This window comes from Thunnus thynnus, chromosome 3, assembly GCF_963924715.1.
Source record: "Thunnus thynnus chromosome 3, fThuThy2.1, whole genome shotgun sequence".
In the NCBI taxonomy this organism is placed as follows: Eukaryota; Metazoa; Chordata; class Actinopteri; order Scombriformes; family Scombridae; genus Thunnus; species Thunnus thynnus.
This window is the reverse complement of record NC_089519.1, coordinates 7,023,356-7,049,744: the sequence shown is the minus strand read 5'-3', so window position 1 is coordinate 7,049,744 and position 26,389 is coordinate 7,023,356. Positions and strand designations below refer to the sequence as shown.

Here is a 26,389-nt window from a genome sequence, read left to right as displayed (position 1 = left end):
AGTCCTAGTTTCATAAAGTTGCTTTCAAATGAACAACATTGATATTCTGTGTTTTGAGTCGGCAGGGCAGGATGCAGCCACAATGGCTCCCAGCTGCCTCCGATCCTTCCAACCTGTAGGCTACACCACAGGCTGCTAATATCAACCAAGTGTATAGGTCAGGAAAACTCTGATGCCAGTAAAATCAACTCCTGTATTGTTTCCCAATGCTCTTCCCTAACTGTGGTTTCTGTGGTTGCTATGGTCACACGGCAAGCCATGGCAGCAAGTTGGAAAAGCTGAACCATAATGAACTCTAACTCTGTAGAAGAATAGGTACTCTAATAGAATAGGTACCCAGCAGTTAAAAAGTAACTACAGTTTAAGTTCTTTATAAGTACCAAAGTTGTTGCCCCCTTATTCCATAGCGTCACATCTTGTTCCCCTGTACCTACGTATATGTATTGGTATGCACTGTACTGGTACACCATTAGTAAAAGAGATTACACTGTAACTACGGAGTAATTAAGCTGTACGTTGTGGACTGTAATCTAAAGCGTCACCAAAGTTACCAAAGACCTGTGCACATTCAAAAGAGCAGCAGCTGCCCTTCCTCTCCTAGTCGCTCCAGCCATCACTTTTACACTGAAATCAAAGGAGGCGGCAGCACCAACTACTTGCTGTCTGAAGGCACCTTTAAAAAAAATAGTAAAATCAGACTTATTTTGTTGCAACATAACTGTGTAACAGTGTTTCACTTTTAACAGAACTAGAGAAATTCCTTTGTGGATACGGAATAACTTGTGTTTGTTGTGTAAAATATTCTGGGGTTGCTGGAATGTGACTAGCGTTAGCCTAACATCATGTTTCCAGGTTTGAATTAGTTAATTATGTGCTCTTTAGCCATAAAAGTAAGTATCTGTTGCCACTGTAGATAGTACTGTAGACAGACATGCAAACAATTGCAATTTACAATAGAGCAGATAAACACACACTCCTCATTCTTTTTCTCTTGTGTTTATGCATAACATTATTACCCCACACCCCAACAGTAACCAACTCAGTAACTCAGTAGTTAGGCTCAGTATGGCTCATAAGGCAAAGAAGATGGTAAGAGAGGGAACAATCCAGACTTGTCTCAGGTTCAAATACTGCTCTAACATACAGAGTGGATATTGAAAATGAATGAGTTGCTGTCTTCTCCCCCATTTTAAAGCCTTTTGTGTTCATTTTTACTGTCTGCCTGTTCTCCCATTCTCTTCTTCCTCCTTCCTTCATCTTCTCCTACTGTCCAGAGTCTGCCAGGGAGTATAGACAAAGCTGTTGCCTACCTGGAAAGGCGTCTGCCTAGCCTCACCAACCCATATGCTGTTGCCATGACATCATATGCCCTGGCCAATGAAGGCAAACTGAACCGGCAGATCCTCTACTCCCATAAATTTGTTTCTCAAGGTGTTGTCACACAACAATATTGTTTATCATATTCAGAAACAGTATTTATAGATGGACATTGACATGGCCAAAATAATCTGATGATTTTACTTTATCACAGACACAGGAATATCAGTATCAGTGAATACATTAGACAATAAAAACTGCAGTAGAGAAATACCAACAATATATCTGAGCTAATTAAGAAACAGTATCTCATTTACATGGATTGTCCACTAGAACAAATGTTATTTTTCAACATTGTTCAAGACATTCAAAAGCAGTGGTGGAAGAAGTATTCAGATCCTAGAAATACTGTTGTCTAAAAATACTCCATTACATGTAATAGTCCTGAGTTAAAAATGTTATTTAAGTAAAAGTACAGAAGTATTATCAGCTAAATACACTTCAACTATCAAAAGTAAAAGGATCCATAATGCAGACTGGCTTCTTTTAGAGTGTTATATTTTATTGGTAGCCTATATTATACTGTTTGTTTTTATCACTAATAAATACATGTAAGAACATTTTAATGTTGTAGTTTATCTTGTCGTAGATTAATAGTAATAGTACTGCGTCATATTATATAAGTGTCATCATAAAATCATATATTTCTTTATAATAACAATATTAGTTATATACTTTATTTACATGGCACCTTTCATACAAAGTGCGTAACAAATTTTAAACAGAAAAGAGCAAACAATTTAAACAGTTAAAATATTAAAATATATATTGTAGGGGGTGCTGTCGAGCCATTCTGCCACATCCATACCCGCCACCTATACAGTATTACAGACTTTAAGACCTATCGTGTGTGCAAAGTTTTGTGAGTTTTCAAACATGTCTAGCCCCTGAAAAACAGCTTCGTATTTTGTGGCGAACAATGTGTTGATATGGTAATGGCTTGTGATGAAAACTAAGGACTTCCAGTTTTATGGCGAAACATCGAAAACATCGAAATTCGCCACATCGCAACAGCAAAGGCGTTCAGTGAAAACTCATGATTTTAATAACTTTTGATCACAAACTAGTCTAGATGACACATTAATTTTGAAGTCAATCTGATGAAATTTGTAGGAGCAGTTTGTTAAAATAGAAAGTATGCAAATTTCCAAAATGGTTGCTTAATTCAAAATGGCTGACTTCCTGTTGGGTTTATGGTTTTGCTCCTATAGAATTTTTTGTGCGTCTGGGCATGATACATGTGTGTACCAATTTCTGTGCATGTCAGTGAAACATGCAGCACGGGATACAGTTTAGGGGGCGCTGTTGAGCCATTTTCGTCGGGACCTATAAAATATCAAATTTTTTCACCACTTCTGATGTATGTGCAAAGTTTAACGACTTTTCGCGTACATTTAGTCCCTCAAAAATGCGTTTGTTTTGGAAGAAGAAGAATAATTCCTTCAGATCCAATAGGGCCTTGAACCGCTTGGTGCTCGGGCCCTAATAATTCAATAATAATAATAATTCAATAATAACAACAACAATATTAAGTAGAAAATACAAAGTAGCATAAAATATATTCAAGTAAAGTACAAGTACCTCAAGTGTGTATTTATAAACAGTACTTTAGTAAATGTACTTAGTTACAATCTGCCACTGTTCAAAAGTGTGCTGCTCAGTACAAATATGAGAATTTTGAAATTTTAATCGATCTTTATCAGAAATGTCAGTATCGGCCTCGTCAGTCAGACTTTTTATTTAATTTTTCACAGATTAGGTTCAATATTTATTCATTTTTTAGGTTAGATAGTCAAGTAAGCTTTTCACAACAACATAACAATAAAAAATATTTTTCTGTGTCTCCTTCAGATTCATCCCACTGGCCTGTTCCCAAGGGACGTGAGTACACCCTAGAAGCCACAGCTTATGCCCTTCTGGCTTTGGTCAAGGCCGAGGTGAGTACGTCCCAGTTATGTGTGTTTCACCAGCACGTCATGTTACAGAAAACATACAGAGTCATTATTCTTATTAGCTCACTTAAAGGGCAGATGGTTGGTGAAGAGAGGCATTTCCATGACTGGAAACCAAAGTCAGTGAAATATGTCTCTCAGTAATGTCAAATGTAAAAATGAAGCAGATATTATGTTTTATTGTGATTGATTGATTCTATCAGACAAGTTTCGAGTCTCAGCAAGATGACTGTCATAATAATAGGAAAAATTGATTTGGTAATCTAACAATCTATGGTAGGCTTTAGAAACTGACAGGAAATAATTTAAAGTATAACCATAACAGAATTAAGATTTAAAAAATCAAATACACAGTCAATCAAACAGATTTCAACCCTTTTCTTGCCTTCTGTTGATAAAGGCCTTTGAGGATGCCAGACCTGTTGTGAGATGGTTCAACAAACAGCAGAGAGTGGGTGGAGGCTATGGATCAACTCAGGTAACACAGACATCTCTGTCAACCTTGATACTGTATATTCATATACCACTATTTGTGCATCAACTGCATTTTTGTTAAGTTCTTTTGCCCCCCACCCACTCTTTTTCCCTCCAGGCTACCATAATAGTGTATCAGGCCATAACTGAGTACTGGGCAAATGCACAAGAACCAGAGTATGATCTGCATGTCGACATCCTAGTGCCAGGCAAGTCAACGCCTGACCAGTTCAACTTCAACAAGGAGAACCACTATGCCACCAGAACATCTAAAGTGAGACACACACTCATCATGCACAAACACACATATCATACCATCATGCTTTCTGCTCTCTGTGTGTTTCCCCCGCTGACCCGTGCGTGTGTTTGTGTCTTTATTTAAATCACAACAGTTCAATGGTATAAACAAAGATGTGAACGTGAAAGCTGTGGGCACCGGAGAAGCAACGCTGAAAGTAAGTAAAAAACAATATTTTTGTTCGGATCATCTGTTGTGTATTGATGTGTCCCTTTGGAATTCCAGATTATTTAATTTCATTTATCACAATGAATGCAATATTAAAATGCACTTTTGTCTGTGTGACAGATGGTGTCACTGTATTACACTCTGCCTAAAGAAAAGGAGAGTGACTGTCAACAGTTTAACCTGTCTGTGCAGCTCCTCCCAGGTAATTCTGTCTCTTCCACTTTAATATATTAGTCTTTATTTGTTGCTTTTTGTGTTCCTTAAGTTTTTTTCTTTAATGAGAAAAACTATATAAAATACTAATAAACTAAATACTACATCTACTGTTTGCTCCTCCAGAGAAAACGGAAGATGATGAGAAGATATACAAGCTGATAATAGACGTTTTGTGAGTACAATCAAGATGTAACAGACTTGTGTTTCAGCAACATGGCTTTATACAGAACATTTTCTAACAAGCTACGGTCCTTCATTATTTCACTTCTTCTCTGCTCTTTCTGTTGCTCTCCTTTGTCACTCACCCGCCAGAAGCTGTGTCAGAAATCGCCTTTTTATCTAGTTCTGAACCAGTTATATGCCATATATATTTTAATATATTTTAGTTATTGTAACATATCTCCCCCTGAAGACAGAACTTTGAAAAAAGGATCAGCTGGTTGACAGCTTTATCTCAATCATCACCGCCCAGGCAAAGCATATCTCCCATATGCAGTCCTCCAGCCTTATCGCTCAGGCGGCCCGATCGCTCTCCTCACTGATGTCACAACTGATCTCAGCCTCTACTACCACCCTTCCTTGGCTGCCTTAAATGCACACTGGCACTGCCCACCCAGAGAGTCCTGCAGCCGAAGCAGGTGGCCATTCCTTCGAACGAGAGCTGGTTCTGGGGGCACTGGAAACCACCACCTCCACCGCTGCACTGGAGCCACCAGCTGATCCGGAGGTCGGCATGGGAATGGCCCTGGTTCACAGCTCCACTCCGATGCCGTCCCAGCCGTCCTGGGCTGAGGTGGTTCATCGCGGCCAAAGTAGGGATTTGGTTAAAGGGAGAGTCTCTCCACCACCTCCTTTCACTCTCTCTAACCTCTTTATTTCCCTGATGGATGAGGCTCCGGTCCATCCTGGTGATGCCTCTGCAGACCTGTCGGCGTCTGAGCCAGCAGACCCCACTCCAGCTCTGGCCCCTCCCGTCACCACTGCGTCTCCTCCATCTGTGGCCAGCGCAGATTGGGTGGCTCGCTACCCCACGATTGGGACGAGGCGCCGTAGGATGCTGCAAGAGGCTGTCATCAGACACTCAGGAGATCTTCCTTGGGCTGTGCCTCCTCGCTCCTACCCACCTGCACAGATTATTCTACCTGAGCAGCTGTACTCCTTGCAGACGGAGCACTCGCTGTCCAGTTCTGGTAGCTCGCACACTTCACCTCCTTATCCTCTCACCCCCCCCTTCCTGAACTTACTGCCTTCACTCCCAACCTCCATCCCACAAATAGTGCTGCATGTAGGGACGAACGACACTTCCCGTCGGGAGTCTGAGCACACCAAAAATGACTTCAGTCTCCTTTTTAACGTTTTAAAGGACACTGGAAAGTCCATTTTTATCAGCAGCCCTATTCCCTCCTTTGGACGCAGAGCTAAGCGCTTTAGCCACATTCTCAGCCTGAACACCTGACTCCACTCCGCATGTAGCACTCAAAACTTGGCTTTTATTGAAAAATAGATGGAGAGAATCTTCAAAGGAGACGGGATTCATCCCAACAGGCAGGGTCGTCAAATGCTGTTGGCAGATTTTCAGCACACGATCCAGTGTGCTCCATGTGCATGACTGTGTACACAGCACACACCCACTCCAAAACCCCCCTCTTCCTGTCTCATCCCAGGACACCATCTTGTGTGCCAGCACCCCCTATTGTCCTCCGCCGGCAGTAACTCTATCACCTGTCCATCTCCCCTCTTCAGATCCTGGCTCACCGATTCTAGTTATCACAAACTTCAGGCCAAAGAAATGTATAGCCATTCGTAAATTTACAGTAAACGGTAGCAACCTGATCCAGATCACCTGCAATCATAAATCCTTACTGCAATCCACTCTGATTAAGATAGCGTTAATCAACGCTAGGTCGGTGTGTAATAAAACTTTTATCCTAAGGGACTTTTTTGTTTATTACTGAGACTTGGATGAAATGTAGTGACAACATGGCCTTGACTGAACTGTGTCCCACAGACTGTGACTTTGTTAGTGCACCCAGGATGTCTGGTTGAGGAGGAGGCTTGGCTGCTGTTTTTTACAAACAGTTTATGCCGCTCTGTGGACATAGGCGAGTTCAATGTGAGCTCCTTCTAGCGGTTCAGTTCAGTTTTTGGTGGTTGGGGGATGAGTCCCCGAAGAACACAAGAAGCTGGTTTTACACAAGGGTCCGGGCACAGGAAAGGTGTGAAGCTGTAATGTCTCGAAAACGCTTCTAAAAGGACGTCTCGGGTCTTTAACTCAACTCGTATCACTTATTCAATTGTCGCGCTTTCCCAGCTGAGCCTCATCACGTTACTCCAGTGGCTGCGCGCGCACCTCACCGTGACGTCCTTTTTATCAACCCGCAGCTTAACCACACCCCCTTGTTATCTTCTCAATGAAAACCAGTCCAGTGTTTAGGAAAGGGAAAGGAAGAAAGAGGAACTATAAACCCCGCCCCCTTTACTCCTACCACATACCATAGCCTGCAGGATGCAGAAGAAGGGCAAAATCAGCATTGATTTTTAATCGCCCTGCCCCTCGAGTCCCTGATTTATTTCTTCATTATCGACCCTCACCTCACACTTTTCTTGCTTCTTTCTCCTAATTTAAAATGTTTTTTGAAACATCTGAAATCTTTAAAGATACAGACGTGGCCAAAATTATTGGTACCCTTTCATGTTATTAAAATAATGCACCACTCACCTTGAACAGTGTTTTGATTGAGATTGAGATTGAGAACTCAACAAATATAAATACAAATACAAATACTGGGCTCTCTGCACATCCCTACTATCACAGCATTTTGGGGTGAAACACACAGCCCAGTGTCGGAAAACTGTATCTTAGTCGCAGGTCATGGGTCTTCCAGCAGGATAATGACTCCAAACATACATCCAAAAGCACCCAAGAGTGGATGAGAGGAAAATGTTGGACCGTTCTGAAGTGGCCTGCTATGAGTCCTGATCTTAATCCCATTGAACATCTGTGTAAAGAGCAAAAACTTGTAGTTGGGAGACGGCATCCATCAAACCTAAGAGAACTGGAGCAGTTTGCTCAAGAAGAGTGGGCTGAACTACTGGTGGAGAAATGCAGAAACCTTATACAGAGTTACAGAAAGCGCTTGACTGCAGTTTTTGCCTCCAAAGGCTGTGTTACAAAATATTAACTTAAGGGTACCAATATTTTTGGCCATGTCATTTTCATTTGTTTTATTGTATTAAATAATATGTTAAGTTGTAAATCAAAAGCAAAGTTTCAGTTATATTCAATGTGAAATAACGAATGATGGATACTATATACTCCTGTCAGTTTCACCTTAATACAGAGAAAAATAAGTTGGTTTTTTTTTAAGATGGAAGATACCAATATTTTCAGCCATGTCTGTATTTGATTTGATATTTGATTAAAAAAGCTTCCCTTCACTTTCTTTCTCTCCATCTTTTTTATTCTGTTTTTTAAAATATTCTGTCCATTTTCTGTGTTCAGCTTTAAGGACAAGGAGCGTGATGCAACCATGTCAATCTTGGATATTGGCTTGCTAACTGGCTTCACCGTTAACACAAAAGACCTCGATTCAGTAAGAGTCTTTACAGATATGCACATACCCATATAGAGATGTGTTTTATGGTCTAGAAAGTTGTCTAATCATGTTTGTGTGTATGTTTGTGTGTGTAGTTGTCCAAAGGACATGCCCGCACTATTGCAAAATATGAGATGAATACGGTCCTGTCAGAAAGAGGCTCACTCATCATCTACCTGGACAAGGCAAGGCATCAGTATTACCTCCCTCTACCCCTTTTCTCTCTGCCTTGTTCTATTTATCTCTGTCTCACCTCTGTCTTACATCTCTCCATAGATTTCTCATGAACGTCCAGAGGAGATTGCTTTTAGGATTCATCAGAAGCTGAAAGTGGGCGTCTTACAACCAGCTGCTGTGTCTGTCTATGAATACTATGAACGTGAGTCTCAAAGACACTTATACTATATGCTGCCTCTGTGAGCTTCATGATTTTTCTTTGCTGCTGATAAATGTTCAGAGTAATTAACAGGATGAATAAGCAGACATTATTAGATTCCCAAAGTATTTTATGTTCATTTTGTGATGTACTGCAATCAGCACAAAATATTTAGGGCCTGAGCCCCAAAGGGCGAAGACCCTATTGTATTTCATGTGTTTGTTTCTTTCTTATTAGGGCCAGAGCCCCAAAGGGGCGAAGACCCTATTGTATTTCGTGTGTTGTTTCTTTCTTCTTCTTCTTCTTTCTTTATTATTACGCCACTTCAACCCTTAATTTGACCTCCTAAACATGCTCAAAAACTCACCAAATTTGGCACACACATCAGGTCTGGTGTAAAATTTGATAAAATGTAAAAATTATCCCCCAAAGTGCCACAAGGTGCTCTATGGCGCCACCTGTGTATCTAATATGGCTGCCACGGCCCGTAGGAATGTCGTAGAGAGATCCAACCAAAACTCAATTATTCCTCTCATCAAGACCTACAAATCATATGTAACACCCCTAACCTAAATCCAACAGGAAGTCCGCAATATACCCATCAAAGTACAACTTTGCGCCAATTTTGGACCCCCAAGAAACGCTATCTCCTCCTAGGGCATTAATGGTATCAGCTTCAAACTTCAATACATGACTTATGACACTGTGCTGAACAAAAGTTGTTAAAAACTTTGTAATAACTCGGACGGTTCAGATATTGTAAGCCCTGAAAGTTGTAGTGCCACATCACACCTAACAATGTAAACCAATGGGGTGGCAATCTCTAGGCATGGACTTTGTGTCAAACAAATGGTTCTGATGTCTAAACTATAAGTCCAAGCACCATTGAGATTTGATGCTTCGCCATGACAGAGGAAGTTGCTATAACTTTATTGTACATGCTCTAGTCTGCACCAAACTTTACACGTTTGATAAGAGTCCTGGCCTGAACACGTCTACATGACAATATTCCATCAGTGATGCAAACTGGCTGAATAGCGCCCCCTACAAAATTTCAGCAAAGCAGCCCCAGCAGCAGGCAAAACAGTGGACAAAGGAAGTGATGTTTATCTCCTTCTTGCATTGTCTGAAAACAGCCCGTAGATGTCTGAAGACAGCCCGTAGATGTCTGAAGACAGCCCGTAGATGTCTGAAGACAGCCCGTAGATGTCTGAAGACATCTACATGCCCGTGACAGAAGACCTTCGATTGCGTCGTGGCCCAACGTGCATAGAGGCGCGAGGGCCCGTTCATCGCTGCTTGCAGCTTTAATTTTTAAATATCTTTCTTTCTCATTGCAGAGACACGTTGTGTGAAATTCTACCATCCACAGAGGACAGCTGGCAAGCTTTTGAGGCTCTGCAAAAATACTGAATGCACATGTGCTGAAGGTAAGCAGGATGAAGTCTCACTGATGATCAAATCTGTCTACAGCAAGCATACCTAAGCAAACCATACACCTAAAATTCTTGTAAAAGAAACACATAAACACAACACGAACAATGTGCTTCAAAGAGGTAAAGCATATCTTGATCAGTGGTTTGGGGGTGATCATTCTGCTTTGTCTGTAAACTGCAGCGATTTAGTATTGCACCTGAGTAAAGATGGAGGACTTGACGCCGACAGAAGATTAAACAACAGCCACACTAGCGACTCTAATGTCAGCTTGCTATCATGCTTAGTATAATGATGCTAATGTGGCAAGAGAATAGTATGTAGGGCACTAACCAGTGTAATCAAAGGAATCCAACTACGCCACCCTGGAGGTTTTTCAGGGACAAATGTTACCTAAGACCAGTGCCAATAACCCAAAAAGGCAATCAGGTTCATTACACTAAGAAGCAAGAGACGTGGTTCCAACCATCAATAATTCTTTATTTTAACATTAGCAAAAATGAGTAAAAAAAGAATAACTAGAAATGCATTTCCTGCGGAAAATGTGTGTGAATGCTGAAACTGAAAGGAATCACAAAGCATTGCTGAAAATACTAAACACTTGTTCAGGATCTCCATCTGTACAAATACAATTTGATTATCATGGCATGTTACATTTAAGAGATTTGGTAGTTAATAAGTAGTGTGGTGGTGTTTTATTTATGACCACAAGGTGGGACTATTGGTGCCATGATTCAGTATGTCGTGCAGATTCTCATGGAAAACCTGTTTACCAAGTTATAGCTCACATGTCCTGAAAGAGCTGAACATTTTGATATTTGAATGCTTTCTATCGCTCAAAGTATAGAGGAGTTGAAAGCTTGCAAAAAACATTCGGAAGAATAAGAATAACTAGAAAATGCAATTTCTGTAGAAATTGTGTGTGATTGCTGAAAGCGAATTTAGATTGCATAACTGGAAGCTGAACACAATTGAAAAATCTACCAAGATTAAAGTCAGCAATGGGTGGAATTGAACCTACACCCTCATGTTTGTAAGACAGAGATGCTATGGAGTGAGCTAACATATAGCTTCTGAAAATTAAAAAGGAATACAAAATCAGTAAAGTATTCAACCAAACAAACAAACAAAAACACCATACAGTGGCCCTGATGTTGAAACGATTAACACTGGTTATCAACAGCTATAGAAAAAGGGCCTCCTGCCAGTGGTGTAACAAAACAAGAAAAAAAGAAAAAGAAAATAATGAACAAACAAACAAAATCAAACTAAAGAAACACTCTCCTAAACAATATCAGTTGGTCAGATGATTGAACACCTAACCAGCAACTTAGGAACAAAATAAACACAATAAACTACACCAAACAATATTTATTGCAGACATAAAAAAAAGCCCTGTATTTGCACAACGAAAAAAAAATAAACAGAATAAGCCATGAAAACAATATTATGTATGTGAAATCATTATGTAAGCTATAAAGTAGAGACAAATGAATGAACTGAACTAAGCAAAACTGTGAGTAAACAAACGATAACTACAAAAGAAAAGAAAAAAACCCTCTCACAATGCACACACACACTCACACACCTAAAATGGCTCAGCTAAAAGAAAACTAGTCATGGTTCTGCTGGCCCACAACACCGCATGACCCGACCAAACAATTCTTAACAAAGACGATGATTGTTAACACCAATTATAGGCAAAGCAGCAGCATTCTTGTGGCGTGGAAGAATTGCCGCAGCAGCTCCCAGATGAAGCTGCTAAATGCTGACCAAGGCCCACAGTCCAATCAGGCAGCGTATGCAAGCTCAGGGGAGGAGAGAGTTTATGGTGCCTAAGCTACCACTACACATCGGGACTGACAGCAGACAATGAGAGGGTCACTTCTGAGGGAGGCGAGTCACCACGGAGGGATCTGCAGCAATTGCAGAAGGCCAGCGAGACGGGGCGTGCATTCAGCATCAGGGGAGTGCAGCAAAAACAACTATCTGCCTTTAAAGGCTACCCACAGACAATGATTGACTATCGAGTAATCAAGAGACTAAAACACTACAGGCCTGCTTAAACCAGACAGGAATACATTTCCATTCTACTACACTAACATGGACTATGAAAGAGTTTTCACTCATTAAGGATACTTTAAAGTCTCATAGATTGACCTTATTGAAACATCAGCAAGCTTTGGACTTTTTGTTAGCTAAGTTTGGGGGTTTGTGTGCAATTTAACATTTGACTGGTGGTTCTTGTATGACTTTAAATACTATAAATTTGAATTTCACTTTGTTAGTAAAATTTGTTAGACATGTTGAAGAAAATTTCACTCAAGTCCTTGTTCAAAGTTTGCTGTGGTGGAAGTGGTTTAATAGCATTCCGGAAATGCGGTGAGCATACTGACACAGAGCTGGTCTGATACAGTAGACTGACCCAGAGCAGAAGAAATGGCAAGACTTTATACAGTGAGGATCAAAGTGATGACCAACAAATGGTAAACAAAGATAGGAGGGGGGGGGCATTTACATACAAGATGAAGGCAAATCCAGGGGCAAGACAGGAGGGGTCAAATCAGCAGGGGTCAGGAGGTGGAAAGGACAATTGGCATATGTTTGATCAAAGAGTTGTCTCAGACGTCACTTGAACCAAACCAAATGTGTGTTCTCCTTTAATTATTAAGTCTGCTCCCAAAAGGGTATTCTTCTTAGATCCACACTTTTTTTTTTTTTTTTTTTTTTTTTTTATGGCTATAGTCTACTTAATCTAAATCTACTTCAATTTTAAACAAAAAATCTGCATTTTCCAACTCTATTGGTAGGATAGGTGGAGTTGCAGTGGTGTACATGGTTTTAGTGGTTGTTTGAGTGATAAATGAGTTACAGATAGATTTAAGACAGGTGATCAAAAGGCTTATAACAGTTAAGATTCCAGAACCAAACAAGACAAATTCAAGGACTACATAACCTAATGCTCCTAATTTATGTTTAAACCAATCAAACAGACCAGTGGTCACAGGGTTATGTAATGTTTTGGCAATATTATTCAAATGGTTAGTTATTTCTTGTATGGTGGCATTGTGGTCAGGTATGAAAGTACAACATTCAGCTCCAATTACTGCACAGGTTCCTCCTTGAGAGGCCAGTAAATAATCAAGTGCAGCACGATTTTGTAAAGTCATCATTCTCACCGCAGTCATTTCTTGTGAGAACATGGACATGCCTCTTGCGGTAGTGTTTGCAAGATCTTCAACTGCATGAGAAAGGTCCCTTATTTGATCTAAAGCTGCCATGGCTCTGTAACTTGGAATGAGAGCACTGAAAAATCTTGTCCATGGTGTTTGTGTGTGTGTGTATAAGTCTCTTTTAACAATATGTGCTTTAGGTGGCATGGTAAGGACTCTCATGGCTGGTATCGCATGACCCAAGCCGCGTCTTCCAGACCATCCAATGGGTAAAATTCATACGCTTTCATGCCACAAATCCAATATACACCCTTTGGTAGTGGTATAGAATAATGTCCGATCATTGTAGCCAGGTGATCATAATCATCAATAGGGTCTGATGGTGGTTGTTGTTTTAGAAGTTCATTCCTTTTTGTCTTATCATTGAGTTTTCTGTTGGGGTGTAAATTGTGTCACTTTTGGATGTTCTTATGTGAATGGTTCCTTTACCTTCAACACACCATGTTAATGTCTTTGGGACCATTGTGAGGGTGAGAGGGTCAGGAGTGTTGCAAGAGTGACAGTTGGTATATAGTTGGTGGCAGTTTAATTGTCTGATTGGAGGTGAGTTGGGACAGGCACAGTGTTCGTAGGTTGAGATAAAGTGTATTATGTGGCAGGTGTCACAGGAAGTGATGGGCAAGGCCATCAATGGGAGTCCTTCTGTTGTGCTGTGTGGAATGAATCCACATACATAACAGTTTTTTTTGGGGTTGGGGCTGTTATCAGCTACCATTTTCACCAGTTGGAGGTATGTGTTTGTTGAGGGCTGTGGTTCATATATTTTGGGTGTGTTCCCCTCTTGTTGTATCGAAAGGTCTCGTTTGTGATGTTTGTAGGATTGTTTGATTTGCTCCTTTGATGAGCGTGATGGGGTTTGTTGTGTATCTTTTCCTGGGTCTCTGGTGTCTGTTATGACTCTCGGTGGGTGTTGTACATGTTGTTCTGGGGCTCTAGGTCCTGCGGTGTTCCTCTTGTCCTCCGGCGGTTGCGGGCGCTGTACCGCTTCTTCTGGGGCTCTGGGCCCTGCGGTGCTCCTCTTGTCCTCTGGTGGCTGCGGGTGCTGTACCTCTTCTTCTGGGGCTCTGGGCCCTGTGGTGCTCCTCTTCTCCTCCGGCGGCTGCGGGTGCTATACCTCTTCTTCTGGGGCTGTCAGCCCTGCGTTGTCCTTCGGGGGAGGAGTTTCTTCCCAGAGCTGCAGCCACCCCTCTACGGGCCCACAGGTGATGAAGAAGAAAGCCCACAGGATGAAGATGGATCCTGCCGTTTTCAGGTGCATGGTGGGGGAGGCGTCTTCTTACAGTGGGATGCGTGGACCCACGTGGGGCGACCCTCACACTTGATTGCTGTGATGGTGGTAAGCAGGACATGTTGTGGTTTGGACCAGCGGGGTTTCAGGGCGTTTTTCGTCGGAACTCTCTGATGCAGACCCAGTCCCCTGGTTGGGTGTTATGGCACGGCTGGTCACTAGGAGGAGACTGGACAGCTTTTACTTGCCTGGGGATTGACTGAACAGCAGAGGTTAGGGCAGAGCAGAGTGATATCATTGATTCATCCATAGCATGAAGATCCATCTTCTTCATGCATAGTATTGAATTACTTGGTACCGTTATTGGTCTACCCGTAATGATTTCATGAGGTGTAAGTTTGTGTTTCCTGATGGGTGTGGACCTCATTGACATTAGGGCCAACTGCAATAGTGTTGTCCATTTTAGGCCTGTTTCGGCACACAGTTTGGCTAGTTTGTTTTTGCAGAACACCAATTTGTCGTTCAACTAGCCCTGCAGACTGAGGATGGTATGGACAATGTAGTCTTAGTTTAATTCCCAGTGAGTTACAGAGTTCAGTCGTTATTTGTCCAGTGAAATGAGTTCCTCTGTCTGAGTTGATGCTCTGTGGAATGCCGAATCTTGGAACAATGTCTTTCAGCAAGCATTTCACTACAGAAGCAGAGTCAGCCTTTTTGCAAGGCCAGGCTTCAGGCCAGTTTGAAAACATATCTATACATACAAGAACATTATCATATCCATCACACTTCAGCATATGAATAAAAGTAGCTGTAGAGCTTCAAAGGGTCCCTGAGGGGGGATGTGTCGACATTGTTGTTTTTACTGTTTTCCCGGGGTTGTGCTGTTGACAGATCAAACATTTCTCACAGTACTTTTGGGCATAGGATGTAAATCCTGGAGCATACCAGTTTTTCAACACTGTCAGACACATTCCTCCTTTACTTACATGCGACAAACCATGTGACATGCGTGCAAGCCATGGGTACAGGGACATAGGTGCCACAATGCAGCCGTCATTGTGGACCCACAAGTTATTGACATATCTACATCCATGGGAAAGACACAACCTATGCTCCTTCACATCAGCAGTCTCCTGTAAGAGGACCACATCATTAAGAGAAGCAAGGTTGTTAGCAGGTATGGAAGGACAGAGCTTTACATGGACAGGATTACCAATTTTGGCAGCTGTTTTGGCCGCATGGTCAGCCAAAGCATTGCCGTTTGAAACAGGATCGTTGGATTTGGTGTGGGCTTCACGCTTAACAACTGCAATAGATGAAGGTAGTTGACATGCATCTAACAGTTCATTGATTAATTTGTCATGTTTAACGGGTGTCCCCGAGGATGTAATGAATCCTCGGTTCGCCCATAACATGCCAAAGTCATATAAACATCAAAAAGCATACCTGGAGATGGTGTAAATGGTAACAGTTTTACCTTTGGCCAGGTAGCAGGCTCTCATCAGTGCATACAACTCAGCTACTTGGGCGGAGCTTAAGGGTGGCAGGGCGACGCTTTCAATAATTGAAAAATTATCACAAATTGCATACCCTGCGTATGGCACTCCATTTTCTCTATAAGAGGAGCCATCAGTATAGAAAACCAAGATCAGAGTTAGGGATAGGAGGTTTTGAAAGGTCAGGACGAGCTTTAGATGGACATGAGATGACATTCATGCAGTTATGAGGATCACCATCCTCTTCTGTAGGCAGAAGTGTAGTAGGGTTAAGGATGATACATCTTTTGAGCATAATGTGTAGAGCAGTGAGTGTTAGTACATGTTTTGCCTCTCTGGTCCCTGTCATGTGTCTGTGTGCCTCTCTGGTGATTAGGGTGAGTGCATCATGCGGGACCATGACTGTGAGTGGCAAACCTAGAACAATATCAGCAGAATTGTTAATTGTAAGTGCAGTTGCAGCTACAGTTTTTAGACAAGGTGGAAGTCCTGTCTCTACTGGGTCTAATTTGGAGGAAAAAAATAAGCAACAGGTCTGTAAGCAGAATCATGGCGCTGAGTGAGAACAGATTGTGCAAATCCACATTTCTCATGTACAAAGAGGTTAAAGGATTGATTATAGTCAGGAACTCCTAGTGCAGGAGTTGACAACAGTACCTGTTTGAGCTTATTAAAAGATTCCTCGGCTTGTTGTGACCAGGTGAGTGGCTGGGAACATGTTTAGGGTTTGGAAATATCTTGGAGTGGTGTTGTAAGTGATACATAACCAATTATCCATTGTCTGCAGTATCCTGTCATTCCCAAAAAAGTTTTCATTTGTGACTTAGTAGTGGGTTTGGGTACTTCTATCTCTATATGGCTTTTATTCTGGAGGCAATAATGACTCTTGTTGAACCAAATAGTGTGTGTCTAGATTTTGATCTATCAGCGCTGCAAGCACAGCTATTATGTTATGTTGATTAGTCTAAAAAGATGCCATCTGGTGTGTAATAGATGGTGCAGTTGGTTTCCATAACAAATCTCTCCCTAATAGATTTATAGGTGTGGTATCTGACAGAAGAAAGGAGTGTGAAGTTGTGAAACTTCACATGCTTTCAGTGAAAGGACCTTCAGATACAGGTCTTCTGCTGGAGGTGCCACAGACAGGGTTGATGTGGATTGGGTTGCTGCAAATGAGCAATTTCTCACCCCAAATGAAGGAATTCTCAATGCCTCTTTTCCAGGAGGTCGACTTTGTCCAAATTGTGAAGTCCTACAGGGATTCTCTGCCATTTTCTCTGCTCCGCCTGTGTAGTGAGATACTTAGAAAAACTGTTATAATTTGATCTACAAACAATTTTTTTTAGTCTCAGATCACCATATCATTCCTACAACAGTCATTTTCTAAGATTTGGAAAAGGAAAAGAAAACATAAAACGCGTTCCTCAACAGTTACAGACAAAGACACATGTGAAGTGACAAACATCAACAAAAACTTTGCAATATGAGATTTGGAAAAGGAAAAGAAAACATAAAACGCGTTCCTCAACAGTTACAGACAAAGACACATGTGAAGTGACAAACATAACAAAAACTTTGCAATATGAGATTAAATCTTTTGATTTAATCATTCATATTTGTTGTGGTGCTTCCGGAAGACTTATCCAATTTTTTTTTTAAAAGTGTTATTTTGTTTTAGATTTTGTGTTGGACATTTGGTTCTAGTTTTTTCTAGTTATACTGCATTGTTTTATGCTTTGAGTTGTATTATTTCTTTCTAGCTGTGGCACTAGTTCCATTAGTTTTAACTCTGCGTTGTGTTATTTCTTTCTAGTCGTTACACTAGTTGCACTAGTTTAAACTCTGCGTTGTGTTATTTCTTTCTAGACTCTTAGTTGCGTAGGATTTTATATTTGTGGCTAATTTCTTTCTTTACCACATTTTTCTCTTATTTGTTGTAAATGTTGTTCCTTCAACATTTATTTTCTCTTATTTGTTGTTAATGTTGTTCCTTCAACATTTATTTTCCGTACTTCAATTTTTATTTTCTTTATATCACGTTTTCCTTTTTTTTTTTTTTTTTTTTCATGTTGCAACAAATTTTAAGCTTTTGGTACCATTTACCATACATGTATTTAACAGGACCAGTCAACACTTTCCCATACCCTCTGCTAAAATAACTTACATTTTCCTTCTGTAAAATCCCTTCAAAAGAACAACTTTCATATACACCTACTTTTGCCCACAATTCACTTACCAAATCTTTCAAATCAACATTCTACTCAGAAGATACAAATCATTTTTTTAGTGTAAGGAGAGCGAGTCAGATTCTTACAAATGAAATATACCTGTTTCTGAGTATTGGGAGAACTAGTCAATCCCTGGGAGAACAAATCACCCTACTTCTTCACTGGAACCTGCGTAGGCCTACTCACTAGTCCCCTTTTGGACTATTTCTCAGTGTTACCCAAACACTGTGGACCAACCCTTGGTCTTATCCTCGTCAGGATCTATTTATCTGTCACTGGATGTTACTGGAGATATAAAACCTTAAGAAGAGCGAGTCAGATTCTAAGGCAAGGAAGAAGCAAGTAACTTCACAACAAAGTCAAGATTCCTAGGTTATGAAACTACAAGCGTTTCCTAAACATCTACAGAAACATCTCCACAGACTATCTCTCAGTGTTTCCCAAACACTGGGGACCAACCCTTGGTCCTATCCTCGTCAGGATCTAGTTCATAATGGCCATTTTATCTGTAACTGGATATTACTGGAGATATAAAACCTTAAGAAGAGCGAGTCAGATTCTAAGGCAAGGAAGAAGCAAGTAACCTCAGTTATGAAACTACAAGCGTTCCTAAACATCTACAGAAACATCTTACAGAGAACACATCTCATTAACCCCCATACACAACCACACAGCAAACTTACTTAAAATCAGGATGGCGTCACCCTTCTCCGGGACTCCAATTCCACAGACCTCCAACAATACACAGCAACAGTAATTAGGTTTTCAAAAGGACCTTACCTCTGAAATTTGGATTTGGTCACTGGTGTGTTTTTGGTCTGGGAAAGGAGTCTCCGTTGAAGGTCTCTTGCCATCCGGGTCACGGCACCATTTGTTGAAGAAAATTTCACTCAAGTCCTTGTTCAAAGTTTGCTGTGGTGGAAGTGGTTTAATAGCATTCCGGAAATGCGGTGAGCATACTGACACAGAGCTGGTCTGATACAGTAGACTGACCCAGAGCAGAAGAAATGGCAAGACTTTATACAGTGAGGATCAAAGTAATGACCAACAAATGGTAAACAAAGATAGGAGGGGGGGGGGGCATTTACATACAAGATGAAGGCAAATCCAGGGGCAAGACAGGAGGGGTCAAATCAGCAGGGGTCAGGAGGTGGAAAGGACAATTGGCATATGTTTGATCAAAGAGTTGTCTCAGACGTCACTTGATTATCAAGTCTCCAAACCAAATGTGTGTTCTCCTTTAATTATTAAGTCTGCTCCCAAAAGGGTATTCTTCTTCAGACACATTCTAAACCATTCCACGGCTAAAATGAGTAATTCTTTGTTTAGAAACATGTATATGCTAAATGTCACCACTCAGGGATTTTTGTTTTTGAAAGCAAATTGTTTTATTGGCATATAAAATTGCCCCCCACCCCTCCGATCTTGTCAGGTGAGGGACAATGATATATTATGATGCAGTTTGTTGTAAGATTCCATGTTGGTTTTCCTCCTGCGCTCCCCAATTTTTTGAGTCACCAGCCACCACTGATTGGCACAGTGAAACAAACAGATCAGCCCGGAGCTCCATGGTTAAATAATGTGTTATTGATCAGAAGGAGGTCTAACTCTTTCCAATGAGTAATTGTGTTAAATAATCGTGACCTCAATATTGACCAAAATAATCATGATTATGATTTTTGCCATAATCAAGCAGCCCTACCATATTCTGCTGCCATGTTTCAGTCAAGAATATAAAGTCTACACTTTCACTACAAAATAAGTCATTCAGGATAAATGACTTATTTCCAATAGACCGTGCATTGATCAGGACCATCATGGCAAGGAGAGGCGCAGGGCTGCCAGTGGAGGTTCCCAGTGCACACATCGCCTTTAAATATAGAGTGTGGATTCCCGAACAGATTAAAATTGTCAAAAAAGCCGATATTGTGACTGAGGAGTCTGTTGAAACGCCCTGATCCACAGGCAAGTGTGGTGATTGGACTAGAGATAAAGAAAGTCATTCCACAGCTACTTAGGAATTTGAAACTAACTTGAAGAGGTCATTAAAATCAGACTGCTGATGAGCAGTATCATTTGTCCCCACATGAACTATTAATTGTTTGGTCAAGGACGGGACTGAGTGCAGCAGCTCCGGGAGCCTATCCAGTATGTCAGGGACTGTGGGTCCGGGAAAGCAGTGTATGGCTGTGTAGAAGAAACTGATGTTTCTGATAAAGAAGTTCCCAACTATTGTCCACACATATGCACATGTGCTTATTTAGGTCATCAGGTCATCAGTTGTGTATTTATTTTGTGCCCATTGTCTGTTTCCAGAGAACTGCAGCATGCAGAAGAAGGGTAGTATCGACAACAATCAGCGCACAGCTAAGTTATGTGAGACTACACCGACCAGCACAATTGATTTTGGTAAGAGAATGTAGATGGACTGCATTTGTGTTAGTGAAAGATTGAGGAAATAAGTAAGGGAGCACGTGAGCTAACATCTGCATCTTGTCTGTCCTCAGGGTACAAAGTGAGAGTGGAAAACTCTGAATACGTTGGGTCCACCGACATTTATGCAATGCAGATACTGGAAGTCATCAAGGAAGGTGGGTATTTATCTGCTTTGAACCTTCAAAACGAAACAAAAGTGCCTGAAAATAGGTGACATTTTTTGCCACTACCTTAGATATTTTAGTTTGACATTTTGGGGAATATTTGGGAAATTACTTTCTTGCCAAGAGTGAGATTAGATGATTGATACCACTCTCAGGAAGCTATAGCCAGCAGCTGGACAGTTTAGCTTGCATTGGCAGGTAACTAGTGGAGACTGCAGGAAGTTACTGGTCCTGGTCAAGAAATAGTCTGGTACACAACCCCCCCATAAAATGATGAATCATTGCTTTTACACTTCAATTTTGGAACAGATTAAACAAATGAGATGCATGTTAATTAGAAATTTAGAGGTGCTAGTAGGCAGATTTTGTTACCTTTGGACACAGCCAGGCTAGCCACTTACTTGGCTGGCTGCTGCTGTAGCTTCATATTCACCGTACATACTGTATATAATTGTGTTATCATTCTTCTTATCTGAGTCACCAGGAAGCTAATGTGCACATTTCTCAAAAATGTCAAACTGTTGCTTTAAGCATAATTCTACTTGGAAGATGTGAGAATACAATAGTTATGTTTCATACTGCACCTTTAGTTATGCATTTAATCCATAAGCATTTTCGTGCTCTTCTCCTGCATTGTAATTACAGGAAGTTCTGATGTGGGTCCTGAGGGTAAGCCGCGCGCGTTCCTCAGTTATCCACATTGCAGAGAGGCTTTAGATCTGGGGATTGGCAAAACCTTCCTTATCATGGGCACATCCAAAGATATTTTCTATGATGACCAGGAGAAATCGTAAGTGTGTTCTTTGTGTGTGTGCACCCCCCTCATAACATCATCTCCAATAAACTGTTTCACCGCTTTCTATTACCAAAACATACACAAAATCAGGTTTGCCTGTCATGTGCAGCTTAGTTTGTTGCTATATAACCTTTTATGGAAGGGAGGGAGTCATGCTTTTTCATCTGTTTATATTTCAATCCAAAAAGTTAAATCTAGAGCACTACAGGTAGCTGACCACATGAACATACAATGATTTTTACTTTGCTCTCCTCAGGTATCAGTATGTACTTGGTGAGAGAACCTGGATCGAGTACTGGCCTACGAGCGCAGAGTGTCAAACTGCGGCATACAGACAGACCTGTTTGGGCATTGAGGAGATGATCGGTATTTTCCAAGACTATGGATGTCAGCAGAAGTGAAACTCAAGGAAATAAAATGTTCTTTTAAAATTAGCTGTTATTTGCGTAAAACTTAAACTGCTACAAGATATGTGATGTAAAAGTTAAACTGTTACACTGTGTTGATTAAAATGTAATTGTCTTATTCCCATCATCTGTGTATTATATAGATGTAGAAAATTACAGTAATGATTACTGTCAGGTTACTGTATAATAACCTTTGGTAAGTTCAACTGGAAGTTTAATTAATTCTGACTTTTTTTCCATGTAATAACGTAAAAAATGGTCCATCCCACATAGGATCACATGACACACAATAATACAACATATGAATAACTTTCTGCATTTGACATTCATGTTCCAAAGAAAAACAAATCATCGCTGCAAACAACATACTGTATATAGTCTGACAAACCACAGAAAAGAGTGGAAAAAGCTTCCCAAACAGGTCAGTGAAAATACTCAGAAAACAGTACAGGAGAAAAAAAGTGAGAGAACTGGATATGCTCAGTATGTGCATGAATACAAGCACTAAATGGCATAAAGAACAGAAAAGGCATGAATCAGCAGATATTCTGGATTGCAACGCGTTTCAAGCTTGGTGTTCTTCCTCAGGCAGCATTGAGAGGTTTATGCTTATATGTCTCTAGAAATAGAGAAAAAGCAGGAAAATACTGTATATCATACAAAACAATAATGGGATGTTTACATTATTGATACAGAGAAGACAATATATGTAGGGGATGGAACATCCCAAAAACCTTGAAGTTGCTATACCCATGTTTCTTAAACCTCTTAATCATGTCTTTGGAGATAAACTCAGTTTGGCTGGAACATGATCACCTCAGGCTTAAGAATTGTCCCACTGGTAGATTGTCTTTGAGACTTTTAGGATGGTATGAAGAGCCCAGTAGAAGAGCAATCCAGAGTGTTTGCTGATCTGAGCCTTTTCTGTGTTCTTAAAATCAGTGCACATATTGAGCATAGTAAATTCTCTCACTTTTTTGCATTTCACAGCTCCCTGCCCTTTTTTGTGTATGTAGTTTGGGAAAAAACATGTTTTACACAGAAAACAATGTAAAAGATACCTATATTTGATCATGATGAGCTCAGTGGAGTGATGTGTAGGATGTTAAACAATGTAGAATGAAGCAAATTTCAAATCTGTTCTGATTCAGAATATTTGACAGCTCGTATAGATCAATTAATGATAGCTGTAGTAGTAATAAAGAGGGCGTTTTAAGCTATTGTAAGACCACTGGCAAAACAAAAACTCTAAATGCATCACATGCTTTAAAGGGGACAATTCATGCTTTTTGTGATTTTCTGTTATTTTTATACTGTTATGATGTTGGATGTCTAAGTTAAACATGATCAAAGTTCCAAAACATGAGGTGAACATATATAAGAATGATCCCTGAAAGTCAAAAACCAGGGTTTCAGCCTGTTTGCAAAGTGACCGCTACTTACCCATCAAACTGATATCACATTGTTCACACATGGTCACAAATGGCCGTCTGTTCTGTGTTGAGGTTGTTGTTCCACAGGCTGTTCACATTGTCTGCTTGCATATTTTGGATCGGATTCGGGCTTGAATATGTATAGATGTATTTGAGATGTTTACACTTTGAGTATAGAAGGCGAAACTATTGTTTGTTTACGTAGTCTCTTCGGCAGACTTCCAGACACTATCCAATCAGAACAGAGTAAGCTCATCGGGAGGGGAGCCTTAAAGAGACAGGAGCTACAACGACTTGTTTCAGACAGAGGGAGCTTTTCATTATGCTAATGTGTCTCCTCACTTCCCTCACTTGCGTCTCTTTCTTGCATCTGAACTCCTCCTTGCGAGGATGTGAGAGAGAGACGTGAGGACAGAGAAATTTAATTCATCAAAAAGGACGTCCTCCCACATGAGGGGACGACAACTAGCTACTCCTGACCCACAGCACCTCAACTGTCAAATATGCCAAGGTCAACTATCAATATGTAGTAGTTATTAAGTAAGTTTAAACTTTAAAGTTTAAACTTAAAATTCATTAATACAATTAATTAACACTTTACACTGTTACATAATAATTTCTACAAATTGTGATAGCTGAAAGGAAAACACCTGATAACGGCTCCAATGTTTTGTCATTTGATTATAGATCTATAGCAACGTCTGGCTGTCAAAGAATAAGACACAAATAGACAATTTAAACCTGTTAATTACTGAAAGAACAAAACCAACATAAATGAGCAATAAAAACAGCTGTAGCCTGCAGAATATATTTAAATGAAATATTTAGCTTGTGACAGTCTGACATTCTTTTCAGACTCAGGATGATTTTGTAGGAGACATGCAGCTGTGTGATCATATTTCCTGAAGGAGCTGAGATGTACCTGAAATGGAAAAGAAGAAAGGAGAAGCTTTTTGGCTTATGAAGGAAAATAATAAAGTTACAAGAGTGTTTTTTTTTGATTGATTCATGATTCAGTATTCTTTAATTGTTGGGTACTCGACCCCCTGAAACTGGTCTGTGTTATGATTGACCACTACAGGGCTCCGGTCAGAGAGCACAGAGTCATCATTGTCGTTTAACTCCTTTACTTGCAGTGTAAGAGTGGTACAAGTAGTACAACTTAGTGGTGCAGATCATTACAGTTTCTGAAATAAAGAACAAACAAATACACATAATGTCTCTGAGTTGTCACTGTTCATATTTGTTGTTACATGGCTAATGATGACCAGTACTAATTAAACCTTTAAAGTCATCAAATGAGATCTAAATCCTCTCAGGGTGAATGTTAACCTAAACTGGGGCAGTAATCACTCTTGTTATAATAACACAAACTGAAACCACATGAACTGTGTTCACAGTCATACAGCGAACTAACAAGGCTAACAAATTAGCTTAGCGCCTAGCAAGGCTAGTTTCCGAACATGCTAATTACTAAACAAATAATGAACACACTTAGCATAACCTAGACAATGCCATGTCATGAAATACAGAGAGAGTTATCATGCTACCTGCACCTTATAGCTGTGATATTGCAACTTACATCAACAGTGACTTCTGCACCGGGAAAGCCGGCAAACGAAGAAAGGAAGTGTAAATAGGAATCGTAATTTCAAAATAAAAGTCTCTAAATGTACAGAATTCCCAACAGCCGCCCCCACATTTGAGCAGCAAATGTGTAATAATGGAATTCTTCAAGTGTCTTTGATATCGTCCTTGAGAGCAGAGAGCTGGATTAGGCGAGCAACTGGTCTTGTATAGACTTTACCTTTCACCAGGACTTCTGTAGTTCTGATGCATCCGTCCTGACTGGTGACCGTCTTAATAATTCTCCCGATGGGCCATTGAGCTCTGGGAAGCGATGGATCCATAATCAGGACGACTGAGTCCACAGTCATGTTACTTGATGACCTCTGCCATTTCTGCCGTGCCTGAAGAGTAGGTAAGTAGCTCCGTATGTACTGGATCCAAAACTGGTCCACAAGAACCTGACAGTGGCGCCATCTTCGCCGCCCTATGCCCGACGGGACATAGGCCACTTGAGGCAGCACTGCATCACGCCGCCCCATGAGAAGGATGTTAGGCGTGATGGGGTCAGGGTCAGCGACGTCAGCTGACACGTACCCTAGCGGTTTTGAGTTCAATATCCCCTCTACTTCCACTAAGGTTGTGTGTAGGACATCCTCTGAAACGGCCTGGCTCCCCACTGCAACTTGAAGACCAGCCTTGATGGAACGAACTTCCCTCTCCCATACTCCACCAAAGTGGGGAGCGTTTGGTGGGTTAAATCGGAAGTCGATCTGGTATTCTGTCAGCTGTTCTTTCAGTTGTGGTTCCATGGCTGCAAAAGCTTCACGGAGTTCCCGCTCAGCCCCACGGAAGTTTGTACCACAATCTGATAGTATCTCCTTTGGTCGGCCCCGTCTTGCGACGAACCGACGAAGAGCAAGGAGGAAGGCATCCGCATCCATAGAGTTGAGGAGCTCGGTGTGAATGGCGCGAGTCGTGAGGCACTTGAAGATAACCCCCCAGCGCTTCTCTGTACTCCTACGGACAGTTGAGTTGGTGATGTCTGACAGCCTGCCGTCCTCGCAAGATCCAATACTGCCTGCGTATCTCTGCATACACCCGCTCTGTGCCTGGGTGCAACAGACGTTCATCAATGTCTTTGATGAGGAGTTTTGTCGCAGGGTGCCTTGGGTCTAACACAATAGGGTGGATCTCTCCTATGCTTGAGTTCTGCAGTCTTCGTAGCCTCCCTCCCACTCGGAGTATGCAAGTGGAAGAATCCCACTCCGGAGCAAGGCTGGCTAGACGACTGTGGTTTGGCACAGGTTTCTGCGCTTTGAGGGCAGCAACTTCTTCTGGGAAGCTATGGGCTTGACACCCTCTCAACAAGAAGATCTCTGCATCTCGGTGACTAATGAGCTGACTGTTTGCTGGGCCCACTGCCGCCCCATGAGCACCCTGACATACCTGCTGAGCTGCCTCCACCAACTCCTTCCATGTACTGAATTGAGAGGCATCTGGGATGCTGA

General features: G+C 41.1%; 1 protein-coding gene across 1 annotated transcript in view; it reads left to right on the top strand.

The window, feature by feature from the left end:
- The window catches only part of LOC137176856 (complement C3-like), a 44,178-nt gene extending 19,649 nt beyond the window's left edge, over positions 1-24,529 (top strand). Inside the window, exons 29-43 of the mRNA XM_067582852.1 lie at positions 1,275-1,431; positions 3,229-3,314; positions 3,730-3,807; positions 3,922-4,077; positions 4,196-4,258; positions 4,390-4,471; positions 4,609-4,657; positions 7,988-8,078; positions 8,177-8,266; positions 8,358-8,460; positions 9,798-9,887; positions 20,393-20,485; positions 20,584-20,667; positions 21,322-21,466; positions 21,729-24,529. Of these exons, the coding sequence (XP_067438953.1) occupies positions 1,275-1,431; positions 3,229-3,314; positions 3,730-3,807; positions 3,922-4,077; positions 4,196-4,258; positions 4,390-4,471; positions 4,609-4,657; positions 7,988-8,078; positions 8,177-8,266; positions 8,358-8,460; positions 9,798-9,887; positions 20,393-20,485; positions 20,584-20,667; positions 21,322-21,466; positions 21,729-21,873 (1,512 nt within the window). The 3' untranslated portion in view covers positions 21,874-24,529. The remainder of the gene's footprint in view (positions 1-1,274; positions 1,432-3,228; positions 3,315-3,729; positions 3,808-3,921; positions 4,078-4,195; positions 4,259-4,389; positions 4,472-4,608; positions 4,658-7,987; positions 8,079-8,176; positions 8,267-8,357; positions 8,461-9,797; positions 9,888-20,392; positions 20,486-20,583; positions 20,668-21,321; positions 21,467-21,728) is intronic.
- The last annotated feature ends 1,860 nt before the right edge of the window (positions 24,530-26,389 follow it).